This window comes from Oncorhynchus mykiss, chromosome 25 (assembly GCF_057628025.1).
Source record: "Oncorhynchus mykiss isolate SJ-2025 chromosome 25, ASM5762802v1, whole genome shotgun sequence".
In the NCBI taxonomy this organism is placed as follows: domain Eukaryota; kingdom Metazoa; phylum Chordata; class Actinopteri; order Salmoniformes; family Salmonidae; genus Oncorhynchus; species Oncorhynchus mykiss.
In genome coordinates, this window is record NC_143046.1 from 39,323,697 (window position 1) to 39,350,614 (window position 26,918).

The 26,918-nt window shown below is 41.3% G+C and overlaps 1 protein-coding gene across 1 annotated transcript in view; it reads left to right on the forward strand.

Annotated features, from left to right (window-relative positions):
- The first annotated feature begins 518 nt into the window (after positions 1 to 518).
- The window catches only part of LOC110505132 (relaxin receptor 1-like), a 95,175-nt gene continuing 68,775 nt past the window's right edge, over positions 519 to 26,918 (forward strand). Inside the window, exon 1 of the mRNA XM_021584128.3 lies at positions 519 to 662. Within this exon, the coding sequence (XP_021439803.3) occupies positions 590 to 662 (73 nt within the window). The 5' untranslated portion in view covers positions 519 to 589. The remainder of the gene's footprint in view (positions 663 to 26,918) is intronic.

The following is a 26,918-nucleotide window of genomic DNA, read 5'->3' on the forward strand; positions in this document are numbered from 1 at the left end:
TGGGCTGGCATGGTTAAACGTGGTCTGCGGTTGTGAGGCTGGTTGGACGTACTGCCAACTTCTCTAAAATGACTTTGGAGGCAGCTTATCATAGAGAAACATAAAATAACATAACATAAAATTCTCTAGCTACAGCTCTGTTGGACATTCATGCAGTCAGCGTGCCAATTGCAGGCTCCCTCAAACCTTTACACATCTGTGGCATTGTCCCCAGCACAAGATGCACCTGTGTAATGATCATGCTGTGCAATCAGCTTCTTGATATTCCATACCTGTCAGGTGGATGGAATATCTTGGCAAAGGAGAAATGCTCACTACCAGGGATGTAAACAAATTTGTTCACAAATTTTGAAAGAAATAAGTATGGAAAATCTCTGAGGTTTTTTTTTTCAGCTCATAAAACACGGGACCAATACTTAACATGTTGTGTTTATATTTTTGTTCAGTGTAGTATGTGTTTACCCTCATCGAGAGACACCAACTTTGATATTGAAACACGGCTCTTGAATTTTCAGCAGGAACTTCGTTCAACGTCTCAGAGGAGAAGACGAACTGCCCCCTAGGATATTTTCCTTGTGGCAACCTGAGCATGTGCCTGCCCCAGCTCATGCACTGCAACGGTGTCGATGACTGTGGAAATGAAGCAGACGAGGAGAACTGTGGTGAGTTGTCAGTTTATTCATTTATATATTTAGTTATTGCACGTGTCGAACTCCAGTCCTGGAAAGACGAGTGTCTGGGGGGTTTTACTCCTCCTTTATAGTTGATTAGTTGATTCGTTAGGAACTACCCTAACCTGGTTGTCTAGGTCATAATTGGCCACAAATTAAAAGGAAATAGCAAAAACCAGTAGACACACAGCCCTCCAGAAATTGAGTTTGACACCCCTGATTTACTTGCTAATTTATTATGTTCGCAAGTATTCTGACTGTGCAGGAACATACCCCACCAGGATACATTTTTTGTAGCACTGTGGAAAAGTCAGTTGTTTTTTAATCAACTGTTTTATTATACAGTATGTTCAAAAAGTAGGCTGAATAAATCATTAGGCAGCTAATAATTAGATTGTCAGTACACAGAAGGTCAGTTCTGTTGATTTTTTTTAAAAAGGACATTCTACTCTAAAATGCAGACAGTAACGGAGTGAATAGTCCGTGGCTGTGGTGATCGGGGTCCTTGGTGATGTCTCCAGCGATGCACTGGGCAGTCTTCACCACTCTCTGAAGGGTCTTGTGGTCATGAACAGAGCAGTTTCCATACCAGGCCATGATGCAGCTGGTCAGGACACTTTTGACCAGGGCAGTGGTGTTGTCAGTCCATGTGTGGTGATGTGTACACCAAGGAACCTGAAGCTGTTGACTCTTTCCACCGAAGTCCCGTTGATGTAAATCAGGTCATGTCCTCCTCCCTGCAGTCAACAATCAACTCAACTTCATTTTGCTGACATTGAGGGAGAGGCTGTTGTTTTGGCACCACATTGCCTGGTCTCTGACTTCCTCCCTTTAGGCTGACTTGTTGTTGTCAGTGATCAGGCCTACCACCGCGGTGTCGTCTGCAAACTTGATGATGGGGTTGGTGTCATGCTTCACACACAGTCATGAACAGGGAGCAGGCTGAGGACACATCCCTGGTGGGCCCCTGTGTTGAGAGTCAGAGTAGGGGAGGTGCTGTTGCCAATCATCACAGCCTGTGGCCTGCCCGTCAGGAAGTCCAGGATCCAGTTGCAGAGGGTGAGAGTAGTTTGGAGATCCAGGGCCCTGAGCTTGGTGACAAGCTTGGAGGGAACAATGGTGTTGAATGTTGACCTTTTGTCAATGAACAACATTCTTACATAGGTGTTACTTTTGTCCAGGTGTGATAAAGCCATGTGGATAGCAATGGAAATGGCATCTTCCATGGATCTGCTGGAATGGTAGGTGAATTGGAGTGGGTCCAGTGGGTCTGGCATGCTGGCTTTGAAGTGGGTCTTGACTAACGTTGGCCATAACCAGCCTCTCGAAGCACTTCATGTTGAAAAAATGCCCCAAACATTTTTTTTTATTACATCCACCCGAGACATGGACTGTTGTCCATGTTCCCGTCCGGCAGGTGGTACTGGTGCATCATGGCTCAGACCAATAGAATCTGTTTAAGAGTCTATCACCTGGCTGCTGCCATACTGTTTACTATTATTATTATTTATCCTTCTACCAGTCACTTTCTCCTAATCCCTGCCTATATGTACATATCTACCTCAATACTCCAGTATCCCTGCACATTGTCATTTTGGTACTGGCACTGACCCAGTATATAGTTTCCTCTCTTATTTATTATTTCTCGTGATTTAAAACAAATGTATATATTTTTCTTATTAGTTATACTGCACTTTTGCAAAGGTACACTGAGTTAAGCATTTCACTGTACTTGTGCATGTGTTAAAACAAAACTTGAACTTGAATTTGAACTTGACGGTGAGTACAATGGGGTGATAGTCATGTAAGCATGTCACCTTGGTGTTCTTCGACACTGGAACGATGGTGGTTGTAGCATGTGGGGACTACAGCCTTGGATAGGGCAAAACATGTTGACGCCTGCCAGCTAGTTGGCACATGCCCTGAGGACTTTATGCCATCTAGGCCGGCAGCATTGTGATTATTCACTCTCTTGAGAATATTCGTCAGAGTCAGCCTTGGAGAGCAGTGGGAACCCTACTGGATGGCTCGGTGTTGGTCGCCTCAAAGCGATTATAGAATGTGTTGAGCCCATCTGGGAGGGAGGTCTCGGTGGGCATCACACAACTGGATATGCCTTGGTAGTTCATAATGGCCTGTAGTCCTTGCCACATGTGTCGTGTTTCTGAGCTGTTGTATTGTGATTCCAGTTTGAGTCTATTTTGTCTTTTTGCATCCCTAATGGAATCCGGAGCGCGCAACCCTATAATCAGGGTTTGCTCTGCTGACATTGAATTCTGAAGTTTGGGCTCTCGGCATGGCCCGGATTCCTCAATTCATTCAGGGTTTTTGGTTGGGTTATGTCCGTTTTTTTTCTGTGGGTACAATATCATCAACAAATGTTTCGATGAAACTCGTGACTGATGATGTTTATGCCTCAATGTTAGTGGATGAATCATAGGTAGATGATTCCTTGAACATATTTCAATCCGTATTCTCAAAATAGTCCTGGAGTATTGAATCAGCTCGCTGCGGCCATCATTTCACTATTCTCTCCGTTGGTGGCTCCCCCTTGAGTTTCTGCTTGTAGGAGGGGAGTAGTAACAGGGAGACGTGATCTGAAATGGGGGTTGGGGGTGGCTCTCTGTCACGTCCCGGATGTTTGTGTAAACATGGCTATGTTCCATTCTCTCATAGGAGACATGTTGGTGATATTTTGTCAGATTTAGTTTTGCCTGGTTAAAAGAGTGTGCAATGCTGTCATCAAGGCAAAGGGTGGCTACTTTGAAGAAACTCAAATATGAAATATATTTAGATTTATTTAACACATTGTTGGTTTCTACATGATTCCATATGTGTTATTTCATAGTTTTGATGTCTTCATTATTATTCTACAATGTAGAAAATAGTAAAAAATAAAGACAAACCCTGGAATGAGTAGGTGTGTGCAAACTTTTGACTGGTACTGTAGGTTCCGATTTAATCCGGTCCAGCCTTGATTTGACCTGGTCTGGGCGGCCTTCATTTTAAGCAAACCAGATGGCACAATTTTCTTGTTTTTTTATTTTATTTACAGGGGCACACTCCAACACTCAGACATCTTTTATAAACAAAGCATTTTGGTTTAGTGAATCTGCCAGAACAGAGGCAGAGGCATGGATGATCCTGGATGTTCGTTTGAGAAGTGTGTGAATTGGACTATTTTCCTGTTCTGCTAAGCATTCAAAATGTAATGAGTACTTTTGGGTGTCAATGAAAATGTATGGAGTAAAAAGTACAATATTTTCTTAAAGGAATGTAGTAAAGTAAAAGTAGTCAAAAATATAAATAGTAAAGTACAGATAACACAAAAAACGACTTAAGTAGTATTTCAAAGTATTTTTACTTAAGTACTTTACACCACTGCCTTTGGTTGATGCTATATGTGCTGACCGAACTTAAGAACCTGCCTTAACTTCTACAGCAGAGGCAGATGACCATCCCCAGGGCAGACCGCCTGATGAGCACGTACATACAGAGAATACATATATTGACAGATATCCTGGGTCAAACAAAGAGGAGGCCCAACGAACCACAGAAAAAACACAGAGTTGCAAGGAAAAGGAAGGAGTCCCATCATTGATTCGGCCCAGTCCATCCAGGCATTGGTGGGAAACATGAACTGCAAACTGTTTACCACCACATCCAACAAAGCTGGCCGTAGGATGACTGAAAGCAGGGAAGAAGAGTACCACACTCGGATACACCAGCTGACTGTGCTGGACCCTGAGAGCTGGCATGAACAAACCAAAAACCCATGATTTGGAGAGGGGGAGACCAGTGCGATTTGCGAGAGGCTCACCTGCATGCACAACTGGGGTTCGTGGAGTTCAAGTCCTGCGCAGGGCGAAATATGCCTGAAAAGTTGAAAAAAACTCCTTGCAGTGGGCACACTTTCTGCAAGCAATGCCGACTGTGAGCGTGGGTTCAGTACAATGAACATTATTGTCACTGACCTACGAAGCCAACTGACCATCCCACACGTCTCTGACCTTCTGTTGATCTCAACCGTTGGTACTCCCTGCCAAAAATGGAACCCATCACCCCACGTTAGGTCCCGGTTGGGTAAGCTCATTCAATTGCTGGCATGGAGAAAAAGAAGAAGAAAAACTATATAAAAAGTCTGCCAAACTTAATATTTGGAATGGGGGAGGTGTTATCTGTTTGATAGGCTGTTTTGATGCCATTAATGGCTACGTGAAGTGGACCGAACTAATGAGAAGTTTTACGATTAACAAGTTTTTTCTTTGAGTTTTAAAGGTTACATATATATATATATATATATACACACATATATATATATATATATATATATATATATATATATATATATAGGTGTGTTTTTTGACTGGTACTGTATGTATATACAGTGCCTTGCGAAAGTATTCGGCCCCCTTGAACTTTGCGACCTTTTGCCACATTTCAGGCTTCAAACATAAAGATATAAAACTGTATTTTTTTGTGAAGAATCAACAACAAGTGGGACACAATCATGAAGTGGAACGACATTTATTGGATATTTCAAACTTTTTTAACAAATCAAAAACTGAAAAATTGGGCGTGCAAAATTATTCAGCCCCCTTAAGTTAATACTTTGTAGCGCCACCTTTTGCTGTGATTACAGCTGTAAGTCGCTTGGGGTATGTCTCTATCAGTTTTGCACATCGAGAGACTGAATTTTTTTCCCATTCCTCCTTGCAAAACAGCTCGAGCTCAGTGAGGTTGGATGGAGAGCATTTGTGAACAGCAGTTTTCAATTCTTTCCACAGATTCTCGATTGGATTCAGGTCTGGACTTTGACTTGGCCATTCTAACACCTGGATATGTTTATTTTTGAACCATTCCATTGTAGATTTTGCTTTATGTTTTGGATCATTGTCTTGTTGGAAGACAAATCTCCGTCCCAGTCTCAGGTCTTTTGCAGACTCCATCAGGTTTTCTTCCAGAATGGTCCTGTATTTGGCTCCATCCATCTTCCCATCAATTTTAACCATCTTCCCTGTCCCTGCTGAAGAAAAGCAGGCCCAAACCATGATGCTGCCACCACCATGTTTGACAGTGGGGACGGTGTGTTCAGCTGTGTTGCTTTTACGCCAAACATAATGTTTTGCATTGTTGCCAAAAAGTTCAATTTTGATTTCATCTGACCAGAGCACCTTCTTCCACATGTTTGGTGTGTCTCCCAGGTGGCTTGTGGCAAACTTTAAACAACACTTTTTATGGATATCTTTAAGAAATGGCTTTCTTCTTGCCACTCTTCCATAAAGGCCAGATTTGTGCAAAATACGACTGATTGTTGTCCTATGGACAGAGTCTCCCACCTCAGCTGTAGATCTCTGCAGTTCATCCAGAGTGATCATGGGCCTCTTGGCTGCATCTCTGATCAGTCTTCTTATAATGTACTCTATATCATCGACTGCATCCTTATGTAATACATGTATCACTAGCCACTTTAACTATGCCACTTTGTTTACATACTCACCTCATGCATATACTGTACTCGATACCATCTACTGTATCCTTCCTATGCTGCTCTGTACCATCACTCATTCATATATCCTTATGTACATATTCTTTATCCCCTTACACTGTGTATAAGACAGTAGTTTTGGAATTGTTAGTTAGATTACTTGTTGGTTATTACTGCATTATCGGAACTAGAAGCACAAGCATGTCGCTACACTCGCATTAACATCTGCTAACCATGTGTACGTGACAAATACATTTTGATTTGATTTGATTTGATTTAATGTTGAGCACCACAGCACTCTCCACCTCTTTCCTCTGGCCACAGCGCCAGGCCGCCGCCCACACACAAAGTTCTATAGGAAATAGCTTTTGTTAAATAGTTGGCCTATTTGTTATGTTGACAGGACTTGAGGTACTCTGTGTTCGTTAAACGTTTGCTTGATAAAGTTTATTCCCGCCTTAATTTTCTATTGGCTTATTGTGTGGGGGGGTACTTGCTATTGTGTGTGAGACTAGAGTTCACTGAAATATTGACAAAGCAGAGATGACCGGCCGAGACCAAGACTCAAGAGGTTGCATCAAACTGAACACAATCTAGGTTACCAGAAGTGTATCGATAGCTGTTGGATCTGATGGTAGCCTACGGTGCCTTTGAAGTGATTTGTTTGACAATCAGATGAAAACGCTATGACTGGTTCTGCTAACCGGTATATTAAAAGGTAATACATTTTCAAAATGAAAAGACAGATCATCAAAAATGCTTGTGCAAGTGCGTGCATAGATAGGAGAATTTGTATCTACTTTCACCCCTGTCCATTCCATTGATTCCATTCCAGCCATTACAATGAGCCCATCCTCCTATAGCTCTCCTATAGCCACCAGCCTCCACTGGTATAAGTATGGTGTTAGCAGAGTGTTTAGTCTCATCTGTAAAACGTTGTGCTGACAAATGGTAGCCATGCACTGTGGGCTGTCATGTACCATCTCTGTGGTTCTGCTACCGCTAAATCAGAGTCTCACATTTCACTGCAACATCGTAGCAGAATTCCAGAAACCTGTCCTGTTTAAACTTGTGGCAATGTTGGAGGAGCTGCCTTCTGTTTCAGGAGACTAGAAACTCTGGAGGACTATCTGGAGGAGTATTTGAGCCTCTGCTTTAGGTGACACTACAGACACCCTGGTTCGATTCCAGGCTGTATCACAACTAGCCGTGATTAAGAGTCCCATAGGGCGGCGCACAATTGGCCCGCCGTTGTCTGGGTTTGGCCGGTGTAGGCCGTCATTGTAAATTAGAATTTACAATGACCCCGCATCTGCCGGGCTAGGGTGAGGATCCTGCCAGGGCAGATGGTGCCAGCCCTGCTCTCCAGACAGCCAGTGTGTCTCCTCGGGCCAGGATATCCTGTGCCGGCGTTGCGCACTGTGTCTCCCGTATGTCTGCACAGCCCAGTGCGTCCTGTGCCTGCGCCCTGCACGTGCCGGGCTAGAGTCACCATCCAGCCAGGACAGATGGTGCAGGCCATTAGCTCGAGACCTCCAGTGCGTCTTCACGGTCCGGTCTATCCAGTACCACCAGTGCCAACACCACGCACCAGGCCACCAGTGCGCCTCCATGGTCCAGTACTCCCTGGTCCTCTTCCGGCAACAGTACCCAGTCCAGAGCGTCCGGCTACATTACCCAGTCCAGAGCGTCCGGCTACAGTACCCAGTCCAGAGCGTCCGGCTACAGTACCCAGTCCAGAGCGTCCGGCTACAGTACCCAGTCCAGAGCGTCCGGCAACAGTCTACAGACCAGAACCTCCTACAACAGGCCGCAGTCCGGAACCTACCATGAAGGGTCACAGTCCGTAACCTACCACGACGGGTCTCAGTCCGGAACCTACCACGACGGGTCGCAGTCCGGAACCTTCCAGTCCAGATCCGGCAGAGTCTCCCTCCAGTCTGGATCCGCCAGAATCTCCCTCCAATCCAGAGGCGCCACTCACTCCAGACTCGACCATCAGTCCAGTGGCGTCCTCTAGTCCGTAGTCAGCGGTGAGGGTTCCCGCTCCAGAGACATTAAGTAAGGGTGAAGTGGAGCGGGGTCCACGCCCTGAGCCAGAACCGCCACCTCGGAGTCATGCCCACACACACCCTCCCATATAGGTTTAGGTGTGCGGCCGGGAGTCCACATCTTTGTTTTCTTTATTGTTTTGGTTAGGTCAGGGTGTGACATGGGTGATTTATGTGTTTTTGTACTGTCTAGGGGTCGTTTACAATCTAGGTGTTTATGTATGTCTATGGTTGCCTAGATTGGTTCGCAATTAGAGGCAGCTGTTTATCGTTGTCACTAATTGGGAACCATATTTAGGCAGCCATCTTCTTTGGGTATTTCGTGGGTTATTGTCTATGTCTAGTTGCCTGTCTCTGCACTAGTATTATTATAGCGTCACGTTTGTTGTTTTTGTAGTTTGTTTAGTGTCCATCTTTATTAAAATATATAACATGTATTCTAATCACGCTGTGCTTTGGTCTCCTCACTTCGATGAACGTGACACCCGACACAAACTATTGCAGCATAATTACTGGAGGCTGAGACAGGAGGGGTCGGGAGACACTGTGGCCCCGTCCGACGATACCCCCGGACAGGGTGTAGAGTTGTCTCTCTTGTCGTTTGTTTTGTCCTATATTTACATATATATTTTGATTTATTTATTCCAGCCCCAGTCCCCACAGGAGGCCTTTTGCCTTTTGGTAGGCCGTCATTGTAAATAAAAATTTGTTCTTAACTGACTTGCCTAGTTAAATAAAGGTTCAAAATAAAAAACAATACAAAAAACAAGTATAGTTTCCTTTTCAGGAACCTGTCCAAAGTACCCTTCTTAAACACCATCTGCTCTGCAGTGAAAAGAACTACCACCATTTTCCATTGTTTTGTGAAATGACACTTGCATTTGATTACATTCTTATCAAGATATGTTACAGCTACGATGTGTCTTGCTAGATTTATGGTGATGTTACTCTGCATTAGAACCGTGGGATCTATTACGCACTTCTCCTTTATGGTAGCAATAATTCAAGCCATTGTTTTAGCCATTTCCGTACTCATGAGTGCATATTTCCCTGTTAATGTGGCAGGTGCAGTAAAGAAGTGGGACCCGAAGGCCCTTGAGGTAGAAATCAATGGTGTCATGGCAGAGCACTTAAAACTGGATGCGGGGTAACCATAGAAATTGATCTGAATCGATTGGCGTGTCTGCTCTATTAACATTGTTTTTGTATGTCAATCAACGACATGATTTAACATTTGATTATTAGTTATCAAATACTTGAATACTTTGTTTATTTTAGCATACTCAATTAAAGTGGCCAGTATCAACTAGTTATGCTGTTAAGTGATTCCCTTTAAAAGCCCACCATTTGAAAGTATTTTGAATGTTGAACTTTTGTTGCATACATACCCAGATGATGCTGCTTACTATTTTGTGCAATGGCGCTGTCAGTGTGTTCGAAGTGTTCGAGCACTGATAATGCTTCTGGGTCATAAGGCGCTAATGTGTCTCTATCTCAACGAATGCTGTCAATGGATGGACGATATAAACCAAAAAGAAAAGGATAATGGTGCACGACTTCAAAATGAGAATTTCAAATGAACTGAATGATGATGAAGAAGGTGATTGAATTTAGAACAAGGGTGTGAGAATTACTATGCCTCTGTCCTGCACGCACACCCGAAACAAATACACTTATTCTTTTGTTTCTACTTGGTCAGAAGAAGCTGTAACCGGACTGTAGAGTATTACTTACTAAAACTGTTGTTATGCTAAGGTTTTTATTCTAAGAGAAATGAAAATGTTCAATTATATTCCATGATATTCTTAAGATATACAGTTGAAGTTGGAAGTTTGCACACACCTTAACCAAATAAACTTAAACTCAGTTTTTTTTTTTACATTTCCTGACATTTAATCCTAGTAAAAAATTCCCTGTCTTAGGTGAGTTAGCATCACCACTTTATTTTTAAAATGTGAAATGTCAGAATAATAGTAGAGAGAATGATTTATTTATTTCATTTCACATTCCCAGTTGGTCAGAAGTTTTTCATACACTCAATTTGCATTTGGTAGCATTGCCTTTGAATTGTTTAACTTGGGTCAAACGTTTCGGGTAGCCTTCCACAAGCTTCCCACAATAAATTGGGTGAATTTTGGCCCATTCCTCCTGACAGAGCTGGTGAAACTGAATCAAGTTTGTAGGCCTCCTTGCACTTATGCACATTTTCAGTTCTACCCACAAGTGTTCTATAGGATTGAGGTTAGGGCTTTGTGATGGCCACTTCAACACCTTGATTTTGTTGTCCTTAAGCCATTTTGCCACAACTTTGGACGTATGCTTGGGGTCATTGTCCATTTGGAGGACCCATTTGCGACCAAGCTTTAACTTCCTGACTGATGTCTTAAAATATTGCTTCAATATATGCACATCATTTTCCTCCCTTGTGATGTCATCTATTTTGTGAAGTGCACCAGTCCTTCCTGCAGCAAAGCAACCCCACAACATGATGCTGCCACCCCCGTGCTTCATGGTGTTCTTCGGCTTGCAAGCCTCCCCTTTTTTCCTCCAAACATAACGATGGTCATTATGGCCAAACAGTACTATTTTTTGTTTCATCATACCAGAGGACATTTCTCCAAAAAGTATGATCTTTGTCCCCATGTGCAGTTGCAAACCGTAGTCTGGCTTTTTTTATGGCGGTTTTGGAGCAGTGGCTTCTTCCTTGCTGAGCGGCCTTTCAGGTTATGTCAATATAGGACTTGTTTTACTGTGGATATAGATACTTTTGTACCTGTTTCCTCCAGCATCTTCACAAGGTCCTTTGCTGTTGTTCTGGGATTGATTTGCACTTTTCGCACCAAAGTACGTTCATCTCTAGGAGACAGAACGTTTGTCCTTCCTGAGCGGTATGAAGGCTGCGTGGTCCCATGGTGTTTATACTTGCGTACTGTACAGATGACCGTGATACCTTCAGGCGTTTGGAAATTGCTCCCAAGGATGAACCAGACTTGTGAAAGTCTACAATTCTTTTTATGAGGTCTTGGCTGATTTCTTTTGATTTTCCCATGATGTCAAGCAAAGAGGCACTGAGTTTGAAGGTAGACCTTGAAATACATCCACAGGTACACCTCCAATTGACTCAAATTATGTCAATTAGGCTATAAGAAGCTTCTAAAGCCATGACATCATTTTCTGGAATTTTTCAAGATGTTTAAAGGCACAGTCAACTTAGTTGTAACGATCGTCTGTGGTGGAAGAAGGTGAGGACCAAAGCGCAGCGTGGTAAGTGTTCATGTTTTTTAATAAAGTATTGAACACTGAACAAAACAATAAACGTGAAGTAATCAAACCGAAACAGTCCCGTGTGGCACTAACACGGAAAATAAACACCCACAACACACAGGTGGAAAAAGGCTACCTAAGTATGATTCTCAATCAGAGAGAACTAACGACACCTGCCTCTGATTGAGAACCATACCAGGCCAAACTCAAAAACCAACATAGAAAAACAAACAGACTGCCCACCCCAACTCACGCCCTGACCATACTGAAACAAAGACAAAACAAAGGAACTAAGGTCAGAACGTGACATTAGTGTATGTAAACTTCTGATCCACTGGAATTGTGATACAGTGAATTATATGTGAAATAATCTGTCTGCAAACAATTGTTGGAAAACTTACTTGTGTCATGCACAAAGTAGATGTTTGAGTTTATTTTATTTTTTACAGGGACAGTGCACATTAATCAACATTTCAGTAAAAGTGCCGGTTTTAGCCAGCCGGCTAATTTTCAACGCAGTCCCTGGACAGGTTATTAAAAACAATGACATATAGACAATCATTGAGCAGTGAGCACACACAAAGCAACATAGGACAAGCAACACGTAGCATACAGACAGAGCAACATAGAACAAAAAGCAGCAAGACAAAATTCATAAAAGCAACAAAGTGTTTCCACACCTCACAAGCTACAGACAACATGGAAAGCGACAATACACAGCTAGGGATTATGTTCACAAATCTGATTGACCTTTAGCCATGTCTTCATGCATTTTGTGAAAGTGTGATATGTGGTGCAGTTATGTGTGTCTGATGCCAGTGTATTCCAGACATGGGAAGCTCTCACAGAGAAAGCAGATTTACTATAGGTGCTTTTCCTACAGTCACCTCTCATGGCAGACCTTGTGGATCTGCTGCCATATGTTTGGGTTTTCTGTTTAACAAAAATAGTGAGTGGAGGGGGAGCCAGGCCATTTAGGATCTTGAATACAAGACATGAGTCGGTGTATTGCACAAGATTTTCCCAACTCAGGAGCTCATGCTCTCTGAGGATGTAACAGTCACGATGGCTATTGGGCTTCCTATCAAGCACTTTGAGAGCCTGTTTGTTGACAGACTGAATAGGTTTTAATGTTGTACAGCAAGCTTGGGCCCAACTAGTCAAGCAGTATGTTAAGTGGGGGAGTATCATAGATTTGAAGTACATTTTTGCTACCTCTGTAGTCAAACAATTTTGTGTAAATCGGAAATTAGGTAGGTTGAATTTGGTTATTTGAATTACCTTTTTCACATGCTTTTTAAAGAGAGGTTGGAATCAAGTATGATGCCAAGGTACTTAAAATCAGATACCACCTGGAGCTTCTCCCCTGACACATAGACATCTGGCTCAGTAGCATATTTTGCCCTCTTTGTGAAGAACATGCAAACAGTTTTTTTCACATTGAGATGCAAACACGAGTCACTGAGCCACTTTGTAACCTGGACCATTACAGTAGTGAGTTCTTGTGCAGCTTGTTGTTTGCTCTTTGCATGCACATATGCATGCACACATATCACTGTATCATCTGCATGCATTTGAACTTCAGACCCAGTACAGACAGAAGGCAGATCATTAATGTTCAGGCTGAACAGGAGGGGCCCCAGTATTGACCCTTGGGGCACGCCCACATCATAGCTAAGAGTGGGCGACAGCTCATTGCTCACACTGACACACTGAGCTCTGCCTTCAAGGTATGATTTCATCCATCTCAAGGCATAGGGGGAAAAGTTGAACTTGGACAATTTTGTGATGAGAATCTCATGGATAACAGTATCAAAAGCCTTCCTAATGTCCAGAAACACAGCCCCAACAACGCCCCCTTTGTCCATCTTGGACTTCACATTTTCCAGAAGAAAGCAGTTGGCCGTTTCTGTGGAGTGTTTCGCTCTGAAGCCAAACTGCATGGAGTGTAATGTGAAGGGGCTGTTGTTGAGGTGGGCAATCAGTTGTTCTGCTATCTACACACTTTTCAACAACCTTTGACACCACAGATAGTATACTAATGGGCCTGTAGTTACTCACGTCAGCAGGGTCGCCTGATTTAAAGATGGCCGTTACTATGGCCGACTTCCATACCCTTGGAAACACCTCGAGACCAATAGATGTGTTGGTGACCTTAGTAATGGGGCCAATGAGTGACTCTTTGTAGTTTTTAAGAAAGGTAGAGTCCAGCCCAAACAGATCTTTGGCTTTAGAGTTCTTTAGTGAGCTAATCACCTTGTTCACCTTTGACTCAGAAACCTCCCTTAGGATGAAGACAGGTTGAGCGTCATTCACTAGCGCTGAGCCCAAGAAAGCAGTCGAGGGGTTCTGTGTCAGTACCCTGACAGAGTCAATAAAGTAGGAATTGAAGGCTATTGCTATTTTGACTGCATCCTGTGTTAGATTGGGTTAGGGTTAGTCTTTTTGCAGTATTACTATGGTCTTCCCTTGTTAACTTTTTTAGATTCTCCCAAATCAATTTAGAATTTCCCTTTGCTTCACCAATTATGTTAATTAAAAAGTTGGCCTTGGCCTGTCTGATTTCTTTCATCACCTTATTTCTCAACATTGTAAGCCTACGTCTGTCATGCTCCAATTTGGATCTTAGGGCTATTTTTAGAGCATAATCTCATTCTTTCATCAATTTCCAGATTTCTCCATTTAGCCAAGGAATAGTGTGACCAGGTTTGGATTTGATTTTTCTTTAGGAAACCATTTTTGTAGTCTGGATTGTGGATAGAAAAACCTAACTCTCAGCTGTACAGGACAAGAGATCATTCCAGTTAATTCCCTTAATTGTGTTTTCAAAATAGTTTAATTCACTCTTAGGTATTCTTAGTTGATCCGGCTTTCTAACAGTAGAGAGGTTAAACCTACTCTTAGACAGCTTTCTGGCTATAAGTGTCAGATTATGATCAGATAGCCCAGTGACCATATTGAATGATTTAGTCACTCTCTCTGGTTTATTACTGAACACCAAATCAATCGGTGTTTTAGAGCAACAAGTCACCCTGGTTAGCCCTTTAACTAGATGTGTAAGGTCAAAAGTATTAGTGATCCGTTTGAGGGGTTTCCTACAAGACTTGTCTTCATTATTAATGTTAAAATCTCCCATTAAGATTACCTCTTTCCCAAAATCAAATTCCCTAAGCATGTTATTAAACTGATCAAAAAACACACTTTTGGTGGAAGGTGGCCTATACATTCCAATAAGGGTCAAATACATTTGGGGAGACAGTGTAACGTTCAGCCCAATACATTCTAGTTCATTATCACATGACCACTCAATTTATTTACATCGGATATGTTATTTTATGTAAATCATCACACCCCCTCTTCCTTCAATCCTGTCTCTCCTGAAAACATTGTAGCTTGGCACAATCAAAGCAGCATATGGATAGTTTTTAAGGAGCCATGTCTCTGAGAGGCAGAGGAAGTCAAGGTTGGAGTCTGTGAGTCGATGTTGAATTTGATCACTTTTTGGAATGACACTACGAATGTTCAAGTGCACCCCTAGTAGTCCCTTGGGCTTAGCTCTTGGGTCCCAGATGACTCGAGAGTGACTGACGTATTGAAAAAAGTGACATTTGTGTTTTCTGACAGCTGGGTTTAGGCCATTTTGTTTCGTTTTGATTAGGGTCAGTTCGGTAGCGCAATTAACAATCTCTCCCGCCTGCACTGGATGTGGAGAACTAATTAAAACAGCTTGCGTACCAGAAGCAAAGTCAGGGAAAGCATATAGCGACATGGGTATGTTTGAAGAGTCAAAATCGATCCTGGAGCCGGGTGAGTCGAGAGAAACCATAGGACCATAGCACTCACCCACTTCCACAGCGGCGACGATCAGTGGACGAGGTCATCCACTGCTTTCCACTCCGGTGAGTATCGCTGGCTCGGTGATGTTAGGCCCAGGATTGAGTTGCACATCCCCGGAGAGCAGGAGGGTAGTGAACAGGTAGTTTAACAGTTTCCGATAAATGTTGGACTTGTGTTTGTAATGCCTAAGCGGTTCAGTGGAATAGGGAGCGAGGTAGACTTGGCCATTATTCAGAACATTATGGTATGCTGTGTACTGTTCGCTCCCGTGGAACGGTGAACCAATGTGTTTGGTATTGATATTCTCCGGCAGTAGATTTGTGTCATCCCAGCAAGGACACACTGAGATAATCAGTAGAGCAGCTACATAACTGACAATCACGGCAAAGTACTGGAGATAAAACACATAATTGCACTTTAACTCTTTGCATGAGTTACTTAGCTGGGGTCGGCATACACCTGAATTTTAGATAGAATAACAGCATTCAAATGAGAAGCGGCACCTGCCGCACCACCCTGTCTTCCGTCCGCCATTATCTTCCGTCCGCCATTATCTTCCGTCCGCTGTTGTTCAGGTAAGAACGTTCGGATCAACCCTATGTCCGAACCGACTTGCCAAAACTATAGTTTGTCAACAAGAAATTTGTGGGATGGTTGAAAAACAAGTTTTAATGAATGCAACCTAAGTGTATGTAAACTTCCGACTTCAACTGTGTGTGTTGACTGAATAAAAGCAGCAAGGGATTTCTGCTAAATAATCAAGTTGATGGCGCAGTCATATAGCCTCGGCACCGACACATATAAACGACAACTACGTCACACCCGCCCAGACCCACCTGTTAACACCCTCATCACGCTCTGCCTCATGGCCTCAAACAGCACTATTTTGTTTCTCTCCGTCGCCCACACACACGTTAAACATGTGGATAATAAAGCATTTAAAGGCTGACAGTGGTTGATTTGAATAGTTCTGACAGATGGAATTCTATCGCCGCCCATAACTTTAACATTCCCAAAAGGCATTGATTATTATAACCTACTCCAGGCCTAAAACCTATGGATTTAACCTTCTGAATTCATGATTATATTGAAGATATAAGCCGCCTCGTAATGAGTTCCGAGAGATCCAATGATTATTATTATGATTAACCATGCGTTATAATTATATAAAAGCCCCTTAGATATTATCTGTAAGTTTCTACATTTCTAAATCAATATCACAGACCAGATTTGCCCTAACGAAAAATGCATCAACTCCTACTGTAGAAATATATTAATATATTATTAACCTTGCATTATAATTGTATAAAATCCCCTTAGATATGAATTTAGAATCCTGCAATCCTCTAAATTTAATGAGATCTACAGGGATATTTTATTGATCTGCAAGTATTTTCATTTAGAAGCCTTCTCTTAATGAGTTTCCAGAGCCGTGTCACACCAATTATTATTGGATTGTTCACCATGGCAACCACTTGTTAGAATAAAATTGAAAATGTGCGTTTACAGTTTTTTTTTTCCAATAGAATTCAATCATATATTTAACAATGTAGATGCTGTGTTTATATTTACAGTAGTGATGGACAGCTGGAGGCATTTTGATTTTGTTAAGGTTTTCTTCCGTCGTAAGAGAGGACCAAAATGCAGCGTGGTTATCTCGATACATCTTTAATAAAGATAATGACGATACAATACAAAACAATAAACGTACCGTGAAAAAACCAAACCAGCCCTATCTGGCGCAAACAAGCACTGAGACAGGAACAATCACCCACGAAACACTCAAAGAATATGGCTGCCTAAATATGGTTCCCAATCAGAGACAACGATAAACACCTGCCTCTGATTGAGAACCACTCTAGGCAACCATAGACTTACCTAGACAACTCTACTATACCACAATCCCATAACCTACAAAAACCCCAAGACAAAACACACCACATAAATAACCCATGTCACACCCTGGCCTGACCAAAATAATAAAGAAAACACAAAATACTAAGACCAGGGCGTGACAGATTTTCACAAGTGTAGCAGGCTGTGAATTCTGCAAATGTTTCCATGATGGGCTATTAGCAGGACAACAGACTCTTCATACTTCCATTTATTTACCAAAGGAGTGTCCTATTATAACATAACCACCTAAAAGGGGCATGTGTAATACATAGGTGAGGTGGTCGCTGATTAGGGTCATTGGTAATTCCAAATGAAGGAAGGTACTGCAGAACTAGGTACTCTCACCCCAATTAGTACCAATATTCACCTTATACCAATTAACATCTCTCCATATATCCAACATTTAACTCTGGTCAAAAGGAATAGCCCTTAATGGAATACCTGCCCTTGATGTGAATGGTGCATACGTACAAACCCAACAACTACTTTGATTGACTACTGTGGCATGGCGTAGAGAGATGGCTAGAAACGTATTGATGCCTGAGACCCTCATCCTGCTGATACATCTCTGTGTTAGAAAGGAAACACCAACCACATCCTGTATTAGGAGAAAACTCACAAGAAAAATAATTTCAAACATCTTTCACTTGTCTGCAAGACAATATTCAATCCTCCTATTGTCAATGTAATCATTCACGAAGTGACCAGCTCTTCCACACTGGTATCAGTCCCACATAGATAACTATTAGAAATTATATTCTGACAGTCTGCCGGAAGTGAGGAATTCTTCTTCCGTTCCACTGGCTTGTGTGTATATTTATTATTGATCCGCATTAGCTGCTCTAACTGGGGTCCAGCAAAATTAAGGCAGTTTATACAATTTAAAAACATTACAAATCGAATGAGAAGCGGCACAACTCTATTTTTATTAAAATATTAAAAAGCACCCATCTATTTTTATTAGAACTATCTCTTGTTATCCAAATGCAACCTAACAAAGACCAACAAATGTATTACATTGACTGTTCCAGGCCTACATCAGAATCACAACTCTTCTTATCAGGATTTTCGTTATAATCTTCATCAAAGAAACAGTCTAAACATCAAAACAAGAAACAACCTAAAATCCCTAAACATCAAAAATGGTCTCATCCAACTTAGGCTCCTTGTATGTGAAGGAGCCGAATCCATCCGCTAGGTCTAGAATCATGTATTCATCATTCCACTGGTCAGAGCTCGGAATCGGGTCGTATCTCACCATCTGTTGTCTCATCGATTTCTCCAGAGTCCTGGAAATGAGAACCTTTCACAACGGAATCATCTGCACAAAACTAACACAGTCACACAGGTGAAGGTTGCCCAAAACACAGTGATCATGACGTTTATTCATTTCCCAAACACACTATCAAATAATTTTGTTAGAGCATTATCTACCCCAGAGTTCTCTGCCAGGGCCTTGGTCACTGATCCGTCTAGAGCTGTGTTATTCCGGGAAGAAACCTCACACACACCCCTACCCTTTTCAGCCAGTAACATATCCAAGGCTATTCTATCCTTACATCCCATTAACCTAGTTGCAGCTGTTTTCATCATAAGATGCTTGATTCAAATCCAGAACTCATCAGGTAACCCCCTTGGAACTCCAATGCTATCAATGTAAACTCTATTGTCAAAAGATCCTGACGGAGCACTCCTTTTATCTCTTCTACCTGGCTCTGGGCAAGGGTAAAGAGCATGCCTAGCTGCACTAGTGCACAACTACCGGTCCAATTGGTAGGCAGGTTAGGTCACAGTCTCACACCACCACAAATCACCAGACATCCACTCCAGGCCATTTCATCTGCCAGTCAAGTCCCTCATTGTCTTGTCGGTTGTAACATTCTCTGTCCTATTGCATGTTCTTACTTTCCTTACGTCCCATCCGTGTGTGATGTATCGAGCCATACAATAATAGTGTCTTCCTGTAACTGTGAAAGGGGGAAGTCTGAATGTAATGGGCACATGGGGATATAGATAATGCATATCAATGCAACTGTCACTGTCTGGCTTCCCTTCCCTCATGAACAGCTTTACCATATAGACCATTCCCCTGGGTGCATTAATTCCATCAAATGGAAAGGAAATGGTTGTCAACTGAGGTTTTGCTGTGAAGCAGGCGTAACATTCTTCTTTCGCTACTGATCTGGCTTTACTGTATAATGAATCCATTCTAACCATAGGTTAGAATCCCCATAACCCGTTTCCACCTCAATCACTTCCTTAAGATCTTTCGTCTGCACTATCCTCACCGGCCCTTGGCTCTGGACGACTCCACGGTCAGTATCTGCTTTGTCGGGGGCTTTGCTTGTATTCTGGCTAACTGCCCTAACTTCTTCTACCCGGAATGGCACCAAGGTGTCAACCAAAACCTTTACCTTCACTACACTCCCTGTTTATCCAGATAAAGTGATCTCTTATGCTTGGTTAATACAAAATCCTCATCGTCTAACTATAGATCAAGTTACCACCTTCTGAATTCTCGGAAGGGTCCTGGTTTATTAACCTCTCTGAACCACCCATCCAGGATCCGGTATAATTGTCATCAGCAACGCTGAATAGCATAGCGCCACAGTCAAATAATCTTACTGGAAAATATTCATATTTTAAAATCACAAGTGCAATATTGCAAAACACAGCTTAGCCTTTTGTTAATCCACCTGTCGTCTCAGATTTTGAAATGATGCTTTACAGCGAAATCAATACAAGCGTTTGTGTGAGTTTATTGATCGCTCGACAAAACAATAAGTACACTTAGCATCAGGTAACTTGGTCACGAAAATCAGAAAAGCAATTAAATTAATCGTTTATCTTTGATGATCTTCGGATGTATTCACTCACGAGACTCCCAGTTAGACAACAAATGTTCCTTTTGTTCCAAAAATACATTTTTTATATCCAAATACCTCCGTCAGTTTGGTGCGTTATGCCGAGGAATCCACCGGAAAGAGCGGTCACGACAACGCAGACAAAAATTCAAAATTATGTCCATAATTTCCACAGAAAAATGTCAAACTTTTTTTTATAATCAATCCTCAGGGTGTTTTTCAAATATCTATTTGATAATATATCAACCGGGACAATTGGCTTTTCAGTAGGAGCGAGAGGAAAAATGACTACCTCTGTCTTTTACGCAAGAATCACTCTGAGAGCTCTCAGCTGGCCACTTACTCAATGTAGTCGTTTACGCTCATTCTTCAACATAAAGGCATGAAACTACGTCTAAAGGCTGTAGACACCTTAGGGAATATGTAGAAAAATTAACATCGTTGATATCCCTTTCATTGGCCAATAGGGATGCATAGGAACACAACGGTTTTAAAATAAGAGGCACTTCCTGATTGGAAGTGACATGGGTTAACCTTAAATCAGTCTCATCAATAAATGAATATATGTTGCATAGTGTGGGATACATTATCTACAGTCATTTACCATCCCTAAGAACTGCAACTTATTTATTTTCATAAATAATTTTAATGCTTATGAAATCTATATTTTTCTATCTCAATGTATTTTCCTCCTTCCTAAACCACCCGTTTACAGTCGTGTTCCATACTATATTAGACATATTAAAGAACCCTTTGCCTAAAGAATTCATGTGTTTAATTAAAACTCAGAAAATAAAACTCCTAATATTCCATATGTGAGTGTACCCCTTTAAGACATCGTGTTTCTGGGAAATATGGAAATCCCCTCAAATCCAAACGTTTAACAAACAAAACCTAATAATTATAATAATTCTATTATATTGTTGCTAGTTTTAGCATCTTTTCAGACTACCCTGACGATATTCAGCTACTTTTAAAAATGTAATTGGAACTTTTAGCAACTTTTGAAAAGTGACTCAAAGATAAAGTGCACGCATTTTCCCTCCAAATTACACAAACAATTTTCTCTGTCACCCTCAGTCACAACCTCATTGCCTGGCTGCAAAAGTGCATTGTGAGTGATGTCAGCAACAGGCGCTCAGCCCATGCCCAGGCAGCAGTAACTTCAGCGAATTGCAAATCATTGTTGGCTGACTGCAGCAGCAGTAGTACGGGTTCGATAAGCCAAACCCAATTTATCACAAATGTTGGATCTTGATTAGAACTTAAAACCTAAATCAACATCTCTTAATCAAAATTGTGCTGCCAGAAGTACAGAAATGAGTGGGAGCCTGTACCTGAACAGCTGTCAAATCAATTTGAGTAACGTTACTGTATTCAACGTAATAACGCAGTTTTACGTTATCACGCAACAATTCAATCTACCTCTAGACATAGATATACCCCCTACTCAGATTGAGTTCTACTTTAATTATATCGTAAAAGTAAAATTAAACTTTCATTACTCCAAAATTTAAACGTACCATGTACTTCGCTAAATTTATAACGTATGTCAGTCAATCCATAAGAATAATAACATTTCGATGGTCACAACGCTATCGTAATTATCTCTTCGTTATTATTTAGAATTCATTAGATTTAGGTAACTGTCTCTTCTATGATTCAGCATTTTGAATACGACTCCATTCCCAATACGTTATTCCAGCGGGCTATTTAGGCAAGACAGCGCATTCCAACGACATCGCCCCGCTATTATTTACAATGGATTGGTCTTTCAATTTAACCTAAACAATCTATTACGAAAGTTCTATTTATCCCTTCTGTCAATTTGAACCAAACAAGCTATTAAAAGTTCAGTTTATATCTTATACAAACACTAGCGACCGTATCTTTCCAGGCAAAACATACAAATAGTTTAATTACAATCAGAAACTCGGATTTTAGTCAGAGCACTTACTGGGAACCGAACTCGGGTCTCAAGCTTGGAAGATAGCTATTTAATTAACCACTGAACCACCATCACTATTGTAATGACAGAGCCTCCCCGCCAACGACCCTATTATCATAATTGTCTGTAGTCACAAACTCCGGCCCCCGAGACAATTCCGATTCTCCTTTTTCTCTCTCTCTCTCTGTATGTCCCCTTACCTTGTAAACTTCTTTTCCTTTTTATCCTGTTTGCAATCTCTGTGATTATGTCCCTTCTTATCGCAATGTTTACATGGGGCCTCACATTCATTAGCAAAAATGTCCGTATTTCTTACAATTGATACATTTCAGCTCCCTCTTACTCCCTTTCCCTGATGTTCACTTACTGTCTGCCCCCGTTCTGCTCTCTCTGTTTCTACTTCCCATTGCTCTATCTTCTAGCACTGCCATTAAGAACTCATCTTTCCTATTCTCTTGACTGACCCTATATACTTCTAAAATGGGTTCATATCCTTCTTCCACCGCCCGTGACCTCTTCTCCTTTCTCAGCCTCTACCCACTCTGACTCTACCCCCCTTCTCCCTGGGCTTTGCTTATGTAACTTCAGCCTTCTGAGCGATAAAGGCTGTTCTCTACCCCTTCTCTCCTCTTCCTGCCGCTTGTTCACTCTGCGTCCTAGTTCAGTGATCTCCTTCATGACTATCTCTAGGGCAGCTAGCCCTATCCTTTCCTCCTCCTGCTTGCTACTTACATCTTCCTTCTTTTTCTTTTCTCCCTCTGCTCTTTTCCTGGCTTCCGAAAGCCAGACCCTATCTGTATTCAACTCTACCCATGTTTGATAAATCCTTGCCGTTCCTAGTAGCTATGGTATTTATCACTATCTATGTGTATGTATTTCTATGATCTATGTATGTGCTGTTTTTACCGTTTCCTAGTTCCTACAGGTATGTTCCTTTGTATTATTTACACCCTCCATGTGTATGTAATGTTTAATGTGTGTTTCTCCTTTCTGGAAACTTTATCTATAGCGTTGACTGTCGATCGGACATTAGGTCTTACCTATACAACTATAAGTTATTACCCAGGAGTCATAAATCCCTAGTTAACCTTTTATTTCGGGTTGTGTCGGAGGGCTTTTAAGAACACATTCTTATTTTCAATGACGACCTAGGAACGGTGGGTTAACTGCCTTGTTCAGGGGCAGAACGACAGATTTTCACCTTGTCAGCTCGGGGGAACCAATCTTGCAACCTTACAGTTAACTGGTCCAACGCTCTTACCACCTGCCTCTCATTGCACTCCACGACGAGCCTCCCTGTTACGCGAATACAGTAGAAGCCAAGGTAAGTTGCTAGCTAGCATTAAACTTATCTTATAAAAAACAATCAATCAATCATGATCACTAGTTATAACTACACATGGTTGATGATATCACTCGTTTATCTAGCGTGTCCTGCGTTGCAAATAATCGATACAACGCTGGGGGATGATTTAACAAAAGTGCATTTGCGAAAAAAGCACAATCGTTGGACGACTGAACCTAACCATAAACACCAATGCCTTTCGTAAAATCAATACACAAAAGTATATATTTTTAAACCTGCATATTTAGCTAAAAGAAATCCAGGTTAGCAGGCAATATTAACCAGCTGAAATTGTGTCATTTCTCTGGCGTTCATTGCACAAAAAGTCTGGGTATATGCAACAGTTTGGGCAGCCTGGCTCATTGCGAACTAATTTGCCTGTTTTACGTAATTATGACATAACATTGAAGGTTGTGCAATGTAACAAGAATATTTAGACTTAGGGATGCCACCCGCTAGATAAAATACTGAACCATTCCATATTTCACTGAAATAATAAACGTTTGGTTTTCAAAATGATAGTTTCTGGATTCGACCATATTAATGACCAAAGGCTCATATTTCTGTGTGTTATTATGTTATAATTAAGTCTATGATTTGATAGAGCAGTCTGACTGAGCGATGGTAGGCTGCAGCAGGCTCGTAAGCATTCATTCAAACAGCACTTTTGTGCGTTTTGCCAGCAGTTCTTCGTAAGCACAGAGCTGTTTATGACTTCAAGCCTATCATGCTAATGGCTGGTGTAACCGATGTGAAATGGCTAGCTAGTTAGCTGGGTGTGCGCTAATAGCGTTTCAAACGTCACTCACTCTGAGACTTGGAGTAGTTATTCCACTTGCTCTGCAAGGGCCGCGGCTTTTGTGGAGCGATGGGTAACGCTGCTTCGAGTGTCGCTGTTGTCGATGTGTTCCTGGTTCAAGCCCAAGTAGGGGCGAGGAGAGGGACGGAAGCTAGACTGTTACACTGGCAATACTATAATGCCTATAAGAACATCCAATAGTCAAAGGTATATGAAATACAAATGGTATAGAGAGAAATAGTCCTATAAATACTATATTAGCTACAACCTAAAACCTCTTACCTTGGAATATTGAAGTCTCATGTTAAAAGGAACCACCAACTTTCATATGTTCTCATGTTCTGAGCAAGGAACTCAAACGTTAGCTTTTTTACATGGAACATATTGCACTTTGACTTCTCCAACACTTTGTTTTTGCATTATTTAAACCAAATTGAACATGTTTCATTATTTATTTGAGGTTAAATTGATTTTAATTGATGTATTATGTTAAGTTAAAATAAGTGTTCATTCAGTATTGTTGTAATTGTCATTATTACAAATAAATGTTAAAAAAAATTGGCTGATTAATTGGTAGCGGCTCTTTTGGTCCTCCAATAATCGGTATCGGCGTTGAAAAATCATAATCGGTCGACCTCTAGTATGTATGGGTGTCCGAGCTGTGTGCCAATAGTTTATACAGACAGCTCGGTGCATTCAACATGTCGATACCTCTCATAAATAAAAGTAGTGATCAAGTCCATCTCTCCTCCTTTTTTGTTGCACCTGACCACATGACTGAACAGTTGTCAAAGTGCCACAAAACTAGGGCCTGTAGGACCTGCCTTGTTGATAGTGCTGTTAAGAAGGCAGAGCATCGCTTTATTATAGACAGACTTCTCCCCATCTTAGCTACTACTGCATCAATATGTTTTGACCCCGACAGTTTCAAATCTAGTGTTACTCCAAGCAGTTTAGTCATCTCAACTTGCAAAATTTCCACATTATTTATTACAAGATTTAGTTGAGGTTTAGGGTTTAGTGAGTGTTTTGTTCCAAATACAATGCTTTTAGTTTGAGACATATTTAGGGATAACTTATTCCTTGCCACCCACTCTGAAACTAACTGCAGCTCTTTGTTGAGTGTTGCAGTTATTTCCGTCGCTGTATTAGCTGACGTGTGTAGTGTTAAGTCATCCACATACATAGAAACTCTGGCTTTACTCAAAGTCAGTGTCATGTCATTAGTAAGAACTGAAAAAGCAATGGGCCTAAACAGCTACCTTGGGGAATTCCTGATTCTAACTTGATTATATTTCCATTAACCGCTAGCGGAACCCAACAGCCAATGAAATTGCAGGGCGCCAAATACAAATCAACAGAAATCTCATAAATCTAATTTCTCAAACATACAAGTATTAGGCACCATTTTTAAGATAAAATTATCGTTAATCCAGCCCCAGTGTCTGATTTCAAAAATGCTTTACAGCGAAAGCTCCACAAACGATTATGTTAGGTCACCACCAAGTCACAGAAAAACCCAATCATTTTCCCAGCCAAAGAGAGGAGTCACAAAAAGCACAAATAGAGATCAAATTAATCACTAACCTTTGATGATCTTCATCAGATGACACTCATAGGACTTCATGTTACACAATACATGTACGTTTTGCTCGATAAACTGCATATTTATATTTAAAAAAATCTAATTTTACATTGGCGCGTTACATTCAGTAGTTCTAAAACATGCTGTGATTGTGCAGAGCCACATGAATTCACAGAAATACTCATTATAAATGTTGATGAAAATTCAAGTGTTATGCATGGAACTTTAGATACACTCCTCCTTAACCTGTAGTGAAGTGACGCCCAGCCCGTGAACGGGACCGTTATCGTTATCATCATCTGACACTAATTAGCATAACGCAATGGACATAAATCTTCCTAGAAAATCTTCCTATTCATGAAAATCACAAGTGAAATATATTGGAACACAGCTTAGCCTTTTGTCAATCACCCTGTCATCTCAGATTTTCAAAATATGCTTTACAGCCAACGCTAGACAAGCATTTGTGTAAGTTTATCATAGCCTAGCATAGCATTATGCCTTGCTAGCAGCAGGCAAACAGAAAAGCAGTCAAATTAAATCGTTTACCCAAAATATTATTTTTGTAGGCGAAATAGCTCCGTTAGTTCTTCACGTTTGGCTGAGAAATCGCCCGGAAGTTGCGGTCACCACAACGCCGAAAAATATTCCAAATTAGCTCCATAATATCGACAGAAACATGGCAAACGTTTAGAATCCATCCTCAAGGTTTTTTTCTAATATCTATTCGATAATATATCAGTTGCGACAATTAGTTTTTCACTCTGACCGATTGGAGTAATGGCAACCTCTGTATTTTACGCGAGAATCTCTCTCGGAGCCACCATGGGACCACTTACGCAATGTGGCTGCCTATGGCTATTCTTCAACGGAAATGCGTAAAACTACATCACAGTGCTGTAGACACCTTGGGGAATACGTAGAAAGCGTAAGCTTGTTGATGGTACATTCACAGCTGAATAGGGAGTCATTGGAACGCAGCGCTTTCAAAACCTGGGGCACTTCCGGATTTAATTTTTCTCAGGCTTTCGCCTGCAACATCAGTTCTGTTATACTCACAGACAATATCTTTACAGTTTTGGAAACGTTAGAGTGTTTTCTATCCAAAGCTGTCAATTATATGCATATTCTAGCATCTTTTCCTGACAAAATATCCTGTTTAAAACGGGA